Source organism: Aegilops tauschii, chromosome 3 (genome assembly GCF_002575655.3).
Source record: "Aegilops tauschii subsp. strangulata cultivar AL8/78 chromosome 3, Aet v6.0, whole genome shotgun sequence".
Lineage (NCBI taxonomy): Eukaryota > Viridiplantae > Streptophyta > Magnoliopsida > Poales > Poaceae > Aegilops > Aegilops tauschii.
The window spans coordinates 3,817,459-3,830,401 of record NC_053037.3 but is presented as its reverse complement, the minus strand read 5'-3'; the positions used below and the strand labels follow the sequence as shown (position 1 = coordinate 3,830,401).

Here is a 12,943-nt window from a genome sequence, read left to right as displayed (position 1 = left end):
ATTTCAGCTACCGCAGGTTGATGAACTGAGGATTGAGTACAATCCATATCACCTACCTTGGGTTACCAGCTTGCTGCTTATGCACAATAGGCACCTTAGATCACCAACTTTGTGTTTCTCATTGAAAGAGTGACCAAGCGAGTGGGTCCACGGCGTAGGGACGCATCAATTGCGGTAAACCAAATTTGATGAATGCTTGCTTATCTAGTATGTTGATGGATGCGATGGATCAAGTTTTCATCGTGTCTTAAGTGCACGATGGTTATGTTTTACCCCCTTTTTGTGCTTCATAAAATGTGAGTGTCGGTGTCCTGGCCAAGGGGGTCCTTGACATGTTGGTTTCCAACCTAGGATGTTTCTCTGGGCCACTTTGGGTGGCCCATGGCGGATTACATGAAGATTCCGAAAGACTTGGAGTACAATCCGAGCCGTGGAGGACTCTGCCTCCACCGACATAGCCGACCTAGTTACGTAAACCCTAGGACTCCCGGTATGTTATATAAGCCGGGTCAGTTTCGTCGTAGATCACATACAATATCTCGGTACTTTACCTATACTGTATACACACTCCAACGCAGTAAACACAAGCAAGGCGTAGGGTATATATTATCTCCTACGGAGAGCTCAAACCTAGGTAAACCCTTGCTCAAGTTGCCATCCTGCCAAGTCGCCTAGTTCGGATACCCTACCGACGGCTTTATTAGCTCTGACGGTGAGCACTCATATGCTGTAATAATATTGGTGGTGATTAACCGGCCAGGAATGAAGGTTGGTTGTTCCCCAGAAGTTATCACAAGCACGATTCACTTAAAAAGGTTATCTTTAACTTTGGAAGCAATGTTATAGAGCACATTGAAATGGCTAATGGGGAGAAACTAAGTGAGAAGAGTTGGACTGAGCACCTTCGCCCTTCGGGATCGGGACTAACGTTGTATGGTTGATTAACTTCCCACTTTTAGCTGACAGGCAGCAACCTTAGTGGGCTGGCTAGTTAGGCCTTTTCTTTTTTCCCTTCTAAATCTAGATCAATCCCTCTATCTCCTAATAGCTCATGATATAGGTGCCCCAAAATTTTTGAGGTTATGTGCCATCCTCATCGACAAGCCTGCATTCACACCAAGCATTGGCCATCCTTTTGTATCTGAACTTTTTGTGAGGTTAATATAGGCACCAATAAGCTACACTCATTTTTACTGAGGTTAGTATAGGCACCAATAAGCTATATTCCTTTTTACCGGGGGCACTGGAAGAATCACCCTTGTGGCCCATTGCATGTTGCTATGTTCTAGGATGCGCAAAACCAATTGTTTTTTCGATTGAAGCTCCCAATGTTCTTACAAACGGAAGAATGCGCCATGAGCTTGGCAATGTTTGAAATTCCGGCAACTGTGAGCATGACAACTACAAAACTTACCATACATACACACAAATATCGAGAAACCTAGATAATAGATTGGACAGCAAGACAATGCCTTCAATAACGATGCAACACTGATTCGACATTGTTGTCGGAACTCGCCAGTGAAAGCCAGAACACAAGTTACCTTGATAGTGCCCACCTATGGAACTCCACGACAACACCCCTCATAAAAATATGAAATGATGCGCAAGTACTGTCATTACAGATGAACTGTCGGCCGATCGACGCTAGCTAACTCTGGCCGCCAACACGTTGCTCATCTGCCACTGCTTCTGCCTGTGGAGTAGAAAGAAGCGGCCGCGAAGACGGTGGGTTGTTCTTGCAGTTAGGGCACCCCTCGTGGGGACGCTGGTTCTCTGTGGTGGGAGCCGGAGGTGACCGTGGTTGCCTTCCACCTGCACACAACGTAGTTCTACCCCTGATGTCCATTGATCACAGCAGAGCTTAGTGAGGATATGGACACGCTGATGCTTAATTACCTCCCTGGACAAGCTCAACGTTGGTTGCACACAGGATCAGCACTGCAACGACCATCGCCCAGCACCGGGCGGACGATGTGGAAGATGATGCTGCTGGCTTCAACATCTTTGATTAATAATTGACACTACTGTACCTTGTAGATCTATCTGTCTCGACTGTATGTGGATGTATGCTTGTCTATGAATATATAAGCATGTACTCTTAGTATGTAACCAACTTGTGCATGTATGAACGCATGCTCCGGCCAGACCCCAAAGGAGGCGATGCGTTTGGGGAGGAGAGGCAACAACGACTACTGCACCTCAACTGCACGTGCGTTTCCACGTCTGTAAGGCCTTGTACAATGCTGGGTGATTAGGAACGTGCTTAGAAAAATAAACAGGATTTTTCTGAAGCACGAGTGTCTATTTCTAAAGGAGAGACGTCTAATTAAGTGTCTATCCTATACAAATAAGCACTGGTGCTTGAAAAAAACCTGATTTATTTCTTTAAACACCTCCCCTAAGCACCTTGCATTGTACAAGGCCTAAGATTGTTTATTAAGAAAACCGCATGGCAACTCTCTCACGGCGCCAAGTCCAAACTGAAGCTGGCCATGGCCAGCTTGTACGCGTCCACAACAAGTATGCACCAACTTTAGAAGGATACGGCTGCCTAACCTTTGCAAATTATTCCAGCAACAAGTTGTAATCCCGGTCAGTACAGTTATTCTCCTGTGCAAACTGCAGTTAAAGGATAATTTCTTCTCAACACCATCATGCAGTGGTCACCAATCTACGCGGAAATGAACAAGTCCGTGCCACATGTAAGACTTATTTGAACTCATCATTAATTATCGCTCTCCTTGACTACATATTTGAACTTAAAAACGAATTTCACCACTGCCTTTAGTCATTTTGAGTCAAAATACGCAGCTATCTCACCGTTTTTCTAGATAGTCTTATACATTTTCCCTCTATTATTGCACTCGGCCTGCTTCTGCATATCCCATCCATATTTTGTCTTGTTTTTTTTCTTTTGAAAAGGAGGATGACCCCCGACCTCTTCATCTGGACGATGCATGCAGCCATTTTATTAATGGGAAACCCTTCCTATCAGACGAAAACACCAGACCAATTGTGCGTTGTCGATTTGTGTTCCATCCCACCGTCCTCATCTCCACAGAAACCCCATTCCAACCGCTCGTAATCGACGCATCCACCTGCCCCGTATCTGTCACCCTGTTCCTCCTCCCCCAAATCTCTCCTTGTTTCCAAACCCTCTTCGCCTCCGAGCTCACGAGCCACCACGCCACCATGTTCTCTCCGCCAGCGCCACCCAAAATTGACTAGACTTATTTGTTCACGAAAAATCAGGAGATATTAAATCAGCCAGTAGTTAATAGCAATCCCACTTGATTAGCGCCCAGTTCTGGTAACAGCTCACGAGAGATGCATGGGGCCTTCGTACTTATCAACGACTGCAACGCTTCTAATCTTGCGGACAGGAAATGGTCTTATAGGAACCTAGGACGAGTAGTATGATCCCTAGCGGTTCACCGGGAAATAAACTGATAGTATTTTATATCTATTTCAGGAAAAGGGGCACTCTGTTGGGAAAATAATGCGGCCCGCGCTGTCTAGCCACATCCTTATAGTATTAGTTTTCGTTGCACGAGCAGCGCGTGTGTTGCTACAGCCAACCATTTTAGCAACATTATATAAGTTGGAGCAGGTAAAAGATGCTCCCTTTATGCAAAAGTATATATAATTGTCAATAATGCTAGTTATCTACCATCTGCTGCAACCACTATCTGAATGATGTGCAATTATTCGTCACAGTGGAGGTGGGTGGAGCACTGCTCGTCCCGGCCTGCCGGACTCCAACATGGTTACTTAAAGGACGTGAATATGCCACACAAAATTCACACCTCCCCCGCCGTGACTTCTTGCCGATCAACATGGATACGGCCTGCGGCAGCAAGCCCCCGCAGTCGAAGAAGGTGTGCGTCATCGGAGCCGGCATGGCCGGGCTGGCCGCGGCGCTCGAGCTGCGCCGGGAGGGCCACGACGTGACGGTGCTGGAGCAGAGCGGCGACATCGGCGGGCAGTGGCTGTACGACCCGAGGACCGACGCCGACGACGCGCTCGGCGTGGCGGCGCCGGTGAAGGTGCACAGCAGCATATACGCCTCGCTCCGGCTCATCAGCCCCCGGCAGACCACGGGCTTCACCGACTTCCCATTCTGCCCCAAGAGCGGCCGCGATGACCGCCGCTTCCCGGGCCACCGCGAGGTGCACCTGTACCTCAAGGACTTCTGCGACGCGTTCGGGCTCATGGAGGCCGTGAGGCTCAACACCAGGGTCCTGCGCGCCGCCATGACGCCGGCGCGTAAGTGGGCGGTGAGATCCATGGACCTCGGGCTCGGGGAGCGCGATGGTGCCAACGGGAAGGGGTTGGACGCGTATGTCGACGAGGTGTTCGACGCCGTCGTCGTGGCCACCGGCCACTACTCGCAGCCAAGATTGCCAATCATCAAAGGTAAGTAAAGCAATGCAAGCTCCACCCATGCATGTTCCCATAATCGTTTACTGTAAAGAAGAAGATGTACGTACAGGCATGGAGGCGTGGAGGGGGAGGCAGATGCACAGCCACTCTTATAGAGTGCCCGAGCCGTTCTGCGGCGAGGTTGTGGTGGTCGTCGGGTGCGGGGATAGCGGCAGAGACATCGCCATGGAGATCCGCGGCGTGGCCAAGGAGGTGTACATGGTCGCCGGGTCCATGGAGGCGGTCACCCCAGGCTTGTCCAAGGTGCTGGCCAAGCATAGCGCCAACCTCCATCTCCGACTTGAGGTACGTACACTACACTACACAAGCGGTCCCTCTCCACACACACGTAGAAGAGAACCAATAGTACATATAATAGTTTTGCTAAGTCTTTGTTACGTCTCAGTCTATGCTATATATCTTTCTTTGATTTTGCACACGGTCTTTCTTTGATTTTGCATGAAGATTCATAAAAAGAAAATATTTTTAGTTTTTATTTTTCTTCTTACATACTGTATCATTTTTAAGTCTCGGTCGAATGAGATCTAGCTTATAATGCACCGTTCATCCTGGCCGGCCCGTAGGTGGAGCGTCTCTGTGAGGACGGGCGGGTGGCATTCAAGGACGGCGGTGGCTCCAGCTCCAGCATCGCCGCCGACACCGTCATCTACTGCACAGGGTATAACTACTCGTTCCCGTTCCTGGACACGGGCGGAGCGGTGGCCGTGGACGACAACCGCGTGGGACCGCTGTTCGAGCACGTGTTCCCGCCGTCCCTGGCTCCGTCACTCTCCTTCGTCGGCCTACTCAGGAAGGTATTCGCGCCTCGGTCCTTCGAGGCCCAGGCTCGCTGGGTGGCCCAGGTGCTGTCCGGCAGGAGGAAGCTGCCGACGGAGGAGGAGATGCTTCGGTCCGTGGAGGAGTTGTACCGCGCCAGGGAGATCGCCGGCGTGCCCAGCAAGTACACCCACGAGGTCCGCTCGCTCAAGTGCTCGGTATGTGTTACACTTTTATTAACAGTTTTGCTAAAGCACATCTAGATGTGCCATAAGTATTGCACTTCTAAGTCATAGGTTGCATGCATCGATTGACCCAAAGGCCAGGGGTTTTCCTCCTTTTCAAAAACTATGACCACGCCGCCAAACTGCTGGTGCTGGATGGATTCGCTAACCATCGCTTCTTTGATTGGCATGCAGTACGTGGATGATTTCGGGGAGAAGTACTGCGACTTCCCTCGTCAGGAGAGGTGGCAGTACGAGCTGCTGAGGTCGACCGTGCACGACATGATGGACAAGTTCGAGACCTTCAGGGACGATTACCAGGACAGCAACTCCATCGGCAAGGCTGTGCAGGAGTGGCATCTCTCTTGTCTGCACAGCTCGTCCATGGCCGGTTCTGAGGTTTCGGGGGCCGGGGCGAAACGAGAACCTGGTGCCTCTAAATACGAACATCAAAATGATATTTTTCAATGTGTAGACACATCAGTTTCAGCGGCAACAAATATGGATCAAAAAGAGTAGTGGGAATCACTAATGTTTTGTGTAAGAAAATTATTTAGACACTATCTTCAATGATCCGTAAATCCATCTGCACTCGTTTACAACAGTATCCTCTTCTTTTCTTGTCATTACTGTGCTAGTAGCGATGCACAAGAGGAAGAAGATGAAGCAGTGCAGTTCCGTGTTTGGCCATGAGTATATCCGGAGAGAACGGATTGAGGGGCATGATAGATTGGTGCGCAACTTTTCTAGTACTCCCACTGCTGGGGAAGCAACAGCGCGGGTTAAAGGCCTAGCAGTAGCGTGGCCCATCATGCTACTGCTACGGCACTACAACTAACTTTTACCAGTAGCGGGGGTTATGTGCCCGCGCTACTACAACTCAAACGTAGCAGTAGTGCGGGTCTCATCGGCGCTACTGTTACTGCTACACACTGCTCCCTACTGCTAATATTTTCTGTATTTTTTTCTGCTATGTAATTACTGCATGATTGCCTATGGTATTCCGGCTGACTACATTAATGATAATTTGGCGATGGCAGAAAGCACTTCTATCTTTTATGTCATACAATTTGCAAAGACTATGTCAGGAGTGTTTGGTCCAGAGTACTTGAGAGCACCCAATGCTCAGGACAATCAAAGGCTTTCGAAGATGAACAAAGCCCGTGGGTTTCCAGGTATGCTTGGGTCTATCGATGCATGTACTGAAAGTGGAATAATTGTCCGACAACATGGCATGGACAGTTTAGAGGACGCTCCAAGGATGCCACTATCACTCTTGATGTCGTTGCCGATAAGGAAACATGGATTTGGCATGCCTATTTTGAGATGTCGGGATCTTGTAATGACATCAATGTGCTCAACTAATCACCTCTTTTTGCCAAGTTAGCCAAGAAGAAGTGCCACCAGTGACCTTCGAAGCAAATGGCCTCACCTACAACTATGGGTTCTATCTCGTGGATGAGATCTATCCAAAGTGAAGTAGTTTTGTGAAGCCAATCCAAACCCCCAAGGTAAGAAAGAATCTTATTTTCACAATGCTCAAGCGAGGGCTAGGAAAGATGTTGAGAGGCCATTTGGGATTTTGGAATCCCAATTTGCTAATTTTTTTAGAGTGAATTCCGGTTTTTACCCCCTATTTTAGCATTTTTGACATTAGTTACCCCATTTAACAAATTTTCATCCAGATTACCCCATTTAATAACAATCTTGTCTGTATTTACCCCTTTTAATTTTTAAGAGCCTTCTAGATCGTGTTTTACTCGAGAGAGACTAAGGGCCCAAACATACATTTCTATTATAACAAAAAAAATTACATACTACTATGTTAATAACTGGTAGTACTAATTTTCAATGGACACACATCATTGGAGCCCATCTAAAAAACACATGTTCGACAATAGCACTGCAGACCTGTAAAATAGAACGTGATGTTTTAGTTTGATGATCTCCCAAAGCGTAAAATAAATGCGTCCTCCAATGTTTTGCATCAAGGAAGAGAACTAAAATATCATCACATTAAACCTATGAACCACAACACAATGCAAAATTGAACGTACTTGATCACTCAAGATAACTGTTCCTCTTTCCCGCGATGTGGTGCACACATACACCTGACAACAAGGAGAGAAAAAACGGGTGCGGCTAAACCAAGTGACCGGTTCGGGCATTGGAAAAAAATGCCAAGAGGAATCTGATGGCAGGGAGTTAGCTGGCAGATCGCTCTTAGAAAATTACTGGGGTAATAACTGGCAAGACCTTTGCTAAATGGGGTAATCTGGATGAAAATTTGTTAAATGGGGTAATTAGTGTCAAAAATGTTAAAGTAAGGGGTAAAAATCGGAATTCACTCATTTTTTTACCATGAATTTCAATTTGCTATTGTGCGAGGACCGGCCAGAATCCAAGATCAAAAAACCTTAGGCACATCATGACTGCTTGCGTGACCATGGATACCATAATCACTGAGAATGACCGTCTGCATGATTTGAATTACACCTTCGATTATCTAATGGGTGTGTGCGTTCGCCCGATTAGAAGAGAGGACCGAATCCAACGTTTCATGGAGCTGTACAATGACATTAAGGAGGCTGATACTCACAATGATCTAATGGGCAGGTGCTTTGTACTTCCGATGAATCTTTATAATAGATCTGATATTTTCATAAAAAAACAAAAAGAAGGAGAAATAAGAACCTACACGATCCTTCCTCCTTCCCGTCACTTTCTCACACCTTCTTATGTGTGTTCTCTTTGTCCATGCGTTGTTTTATACGGAACCGTAGTATTACGACCACAATGAGGATTCCTATCTAAGGGCATCTATAGCCGGGCCTTTCATACTCGTCTCAAACGTGTGGACAGGCCGTCCGGTCACTGACAGGTAAAAAAATTGACCCAACCGGATCTCTCAAACTGCAGACAAACGCTCGGGATGATCGGCACCCATCATATCCAGCCCTAATATAGGGAGGATATGGGGCAGCTCAGGCACGCCCGGGCACGTCCGCTTGACAGGCCCGGCCCACCATCGACCCCACAGCTTTCCGACAAAATACCCCAATCCGGACGCCTCGCTCCAAACCCTAGCTCACTCTCTCCCTCTCTCTCGCTCCATCCACTCCTCTCCCTCTCCGATTCCTATCGCATCCACTAGGATGAGAAGCTCCGGCTCTGAGCTCGACTACGAGGAGGAGATGGCCCTCCGTATTGCGCTGGAGCAGTCCAAGGTGGAGACCGGCGGTAGCTCCGGATTTGGAGTGTCGCCGAAGCTCCCGCGCCAGTGCAGCACGGACGCCAGAGCTAGAACCTACCGGCCCGCGCGCAACGGCACCAAGACAGCGCTGTCCGCACCGGCCCAACGCCGTCTCCTTCACGTGGCCAGCGGTGGGTGCTTGTGCCCGCGCCGCTGGCCGGCATGCACACTCCAGAGTCAGAGGCGTTCGCCACACGTTGCGAGATGCAGCGTGCATAGGAGAGGGACGCGTCGGAGCAGTCCGTGCCGCCGCCGCGAGACGGAGGCGGATCCCGACGAGGACGCGCGTCTCCTCGCATGGGTCTCCCGCCGCTCCCTCACGACGACGGAGACAGACGTTCACCGCCTCCGACGGAAGAACGCCAAGGCGCTCCGGCTTGGTATTGAGAAGTCGGAGCGCGAGGTGAACGAGGCAGTGGCGGAGAAGGCTCAGGTCGCCAATTTGAAGCGAGAGCAGCATCGGGCGGTCCGTCGAATGAACTGGCTCATCGTCCTCTCCGACTCCGACTCCGATGACAGTGACAGCTGCACCTCCTCGTCGGACGACCAAGACCCTGCACACCGGTGACCGGAAGGGCAAAGGCCCGACAAGGAAGTGGTGTTCCCGCTCCCCACCCCCCCCCCCCCCCACCCCCACTCGTCAATGTTTATATCGTTTCTAGTTGTACAAGTTTAAGAACTTGTCCGGTGATGAACGATGATCTTTTGGATGTGGCGAAGTTTGTTAATGTTTGTTTTGAGCCGATCTTGTGTTCCTTTGCAGCCGATTTTCGTTATCCGTCGTTTGTTCACGTAGAGTAGATGAACGTTGCATGTGTAGTTTGGATCTGAAGCGCCGGATATGAGATACACGGATGCAGAGTGGCAAATATGAGGCATGCCCAGTTAGTGCCCGCGGACGTGCCCACGCCTCTGGGCGCGTTTGAGGGGCCAGATTTGGTCATCGCGGCTGTAGATGTTCTAATTAAGTCCTATGATAATTCCTTATCTTGGAGACGCGTTCAAATTTAACGGTCAAAGTCTATCATTGGGTTAACAGCAAAAAGGACACCCTTTTTCGTCTTGTACATGTACGATCAACACGAGTCAACAATATCTCAATCATGCAGTTGGGCAGCGAATAAACACTATAATTCCCCGGGTTTGCTAGTTTACAAGACATATTTTTTTGAGTGAACTTCCTCAGCAAAAGTTTGTCATCGCCACGTATATTAGTGTGGTTGCAAAATATTTATTACACAGCTATTTTTCTTTGTGTAGCATGCATGCATCCGGCGTCAACTTCCACTGAATCGTGGCGTCAACCACATCAATCAGCTCGATGGTTGCCACATAAAATAATTCTAGAACTCGTAATCATATCGCAACGTCGCCATCGCTGCATATAACGGTGATTCATGTGTTCGCCACAACTTGCATGGTCTTGCGGCGTGGAGTCGGCGGGGATGTCGCCGGTGGAGGTGGTTCAGGAACCGTTCTGCAGCCATATAACTGCTTGCACGGCCGTCCCGTGTAGGGTTGCCCATGCGCATGCGGCGAATAATTGGGACGCGGCGCCGGAGGGGAATAACTATGGAGTCCGTCGGGAACAACTACACACACACACACACACACACACACACACACACATAGATGATGAATCAAACATCATTCGGGCCATCGAGTTGCCGAGATTAATTACTGGGGAGTTGTATATACCTCGGATTGCCGTCGCTGAGCGTGGCATGAAACAGCAGACGATTGCCAGCACCGCCACCGCGAGAGCGAGGGAGGAAGAACGCGCCATGATCGTCATGTAGCCAGCTTCCCACTGCATACGCTGTCCTCTTCTCTTTGTGCAGGCGTTATTATAGGGCTTCCTTTCGGTCCATGGTCAAAGTCTTCCGTTCGTCAATGAATAGACAAGGCATCTTTGAAAATTCTGCTTCTCCTTTATAGACCTGTCATGCAGCAGCCGTCGACACACATTTTGGCAGCACTGTGAATATTCCAAGATGTGCATGTCCTTCTCCGAGAATTTCCATTTAGTGCGGATTCAACCTCCTGCAGCAGTCTCTACTGATTCGAGTGTGATTGCCAACACAATACAGTCCAGTCATGTCATATGAAGAAGCTGCGTGGAATTTCCAGTAAGCTGCCACTGCATTGCACCTCCGAAGAAAATATCGACCATTACCAACTTGTCAAGGATAGAAGAATGATGTTTGATTCATCGCATCTATATTTGTGTGTGTGTGTGTGTGTGTGTGTGTGCGTGTGTCTTTAGCACCATACCTGGCCATCCCTCGGGCTGGGCCGGGCTTTGGGTCGGGCCTGACCAAACCCGATGCAGAAATCCCAGGCCCGGCCCGGCCCGGGCGTCGGGCCTAGAAATCAGCCCCTAGCCCGGCCTGGCAACGTAAAAACCCGTCGGGCCTCAGGCCGGGCCTATTCGTTAACTCGCAAATATTATGGGCCCGGGCCCGGCCCAAACCGGCCTTCGGGCTCAATATCTAGGCCCAGGCCTGGCCCGTGAGGAGCGTCGGGCCAGGTCGGGTCGGGCCGACGAGGCCGGGCTGCCCATGGCCACGTATAAGCCCAACCTAGTCCAAGAAGAAAATATCATTCATAAGGAGAGTGATGAAAGGCATGGTTAATATATTTTCAAGGGGTAGTTACGCTTGAATTTTAAAAAGTAAGCTCCGGTTATTTAATTTGGGTTGGATTAGTTAATTACATACTTTAGATGAGTAGAAATGAACCCTAGGTAACTCCCTCATGTGATCCAGATCCAACGGATCTCTGGGTCCGCATGCAAAGGGGCACTCGTTGGGCAGCTAGACGGGCTAGCCCAGCCCATGACTACCTCATTGACGTGTGAGTGCCTACTTCCACTATGGCATACGACCAGCTCGCCTTTAGCAAGAGGTTTGTGTGATCATATAAAGTCTATTATTCGGAAGTTTTGGTGGGGCTGTAAACCGGCCAAAGGAAGCCGGCTTGGGTATCGTGGGACATGATGATGCGGCCTAAACACTTGGGAGGATTGGGGTTCAGAGATTTAGAGCTGTTTAATCTAGCTCTTTTGGCCCGTCAAGCCTGGAGACTTTTTAATGAACCTTCTACTTTGAGTGCTAGAATACTCAAAGCTAGCTACTTCCCTGAGACTACTTTGTTAGAAGCTCAACTTGGAGCTCGCCCCTCTCAGATTTGGCGAGCAATAATTGAGGGAAGAGATGTGATGAAGCAAGGAACCATTAGCAGGATTAGTACGGTCAGACCACAGATATTTGGATGGTCAATTGGATACCAAAAGAACACACACCAAGGCCCATTACGTCCCTTGTGCAAAACCCGCCGACGAAAGTGGAGGAGCTGCTACAGCCATCCATCGGAGGGTGGAATGAGGACTTGCTAAGGTCTGTGTTCATTCGTTTTGATGCTGATGCTATTTTGAGAATCCCAGTTTGTACACGCAACGTCGAGGATTTTTGGGCATGGTATCCTGATAAAAAAGGAAGGTTCTCTGTCAGTTTGGCTTACAAATTTTTGGTAAGCACAAAACTACAGCGCGAGGAATGGCTAGAGGGCAGATCAGGATCTTCTTCAGGCCAGGAGGAGGGCAAAGCCTGGTCAGCATTATGGAAGATATCTATACCCTCGAAGATCAAATATTTATTTGGCGTTTGGCACGGCATTCGCTGCCTACCACGGATGTGTTACACCACAGAAATATGGCAACCCAGGACACATGCCCTTTGTGCGGATGCCAGGACTCATGGCACCATGCTTTGATCTCCTGTACGATGTCGAGGTGTGTGTGGGCACTATCAGATGCAGATGTGGTGCTAGCAATGTCAGAACTAGAAGAACCAAGTGTAAAGAGATGGCTTTTTGAATTATACAGCAGGATGGACCACTCAAAGTTTACAACAATTGCTGTCACACTTTGGGCTATTTGGTATGCACGTCGAAAAGTTGTGTATGAGGCAATCTTTCAAGTGCCGCACCAAACTATTTCTTTTGTGAACAACTTCCTCGCTGACTTGCAAGAAATCCCTAGGGCGAACAAGGTGGCTAGCATGACAGCACGGGTGGTCAGGAATCAACAATGGCTCTCTCCGGGTACCGGCCGGATCTGTCAAAGTTAATGTTGATGGAGCAGTAGCGCGAAGTAGAAGGGGCGGAGCTGTGGCTGCATTATGTCGAGATGAGAAGGGCAACTACCTGGGGTCCTCGGCAGTGGTCTATGGAGGTATCACTGATCCCACGGTCTTGGAAACCT

General features: G+C 49.1%; 1 protein-coding gene and 1 long non-coding RNA gene across 2 annotated transcripts; one reads left to right on the top strand and one right to left on the bottom strand.

Moving 5' to 3' along the window:
- Nucleotides 1–1,353: 1,353 nt before the first annotated feature.
- On the bottom strand, nucleotides 1,354–10,463 carry LOC141042210 (uncharacterized). Its single transcript, XR_012204011.1, has 3 exons — nucleotides 10,378–10,463; nucleotides 1,900–1,989; nucleotides 1,354–1,815 (listed from the first exon to the last, which is right to left on the bottom strand). It is a non-coding gene; the product is annotated as an uncharacterized lncRNA (long non-coding RNA).
- LOC109748769 (flavin-containing monooxygenase FMO GS-OX-like 8) lies at nucleotides 3,722–6,028 on the top strand. The gene is made up of 4 exons (XM_020307792.4): nucleotides 3,722–4,419; nucleotides 4,496–4,731; nucleotides 5,010–5,420; nucleotides 5,622–6,028. Exons 1-4 carry the CDS (start codon nucleotides 3,840–3,842, stop codon nucleotides 5,943–5,945), a joined length of 1,551 nt encoding a protein of 516 aa, XP_020163381.1. The 5' UTR covers nucleotides 3,722–3,839; the 3' UTR covers nucleotides 5,946–6,028.
- Nucleotides 10,464–12,943: the final 2,480 nt, after the last annotated feature.

Excerpts from the sequence above, each read along its gene's own strand:
- LOC109748769 (XM_020307792.4), top strand. The coding sequence starts at position 3,840 with ATGGATACGGCCTGCGGCAGCAAGCCCCCGCAGTCGAAGAAGGTGTGC. Across the intron at positions 4,420-4,495 it reads AAGATTGCCAATCATCAAAG|GCATGGAGGCGTGGAGGGGG; the intron begins GTAAGTAAAGCA and ends ATGTACGTACAG. Across the intron at positions 4,732-5,009 it reads ACCTCCATCTCCGACTTGAG|GTGGAGCGTCTCTGTGAGGA; the intron begins GTACGTACACTA and ends GCCGGCCCGTAG.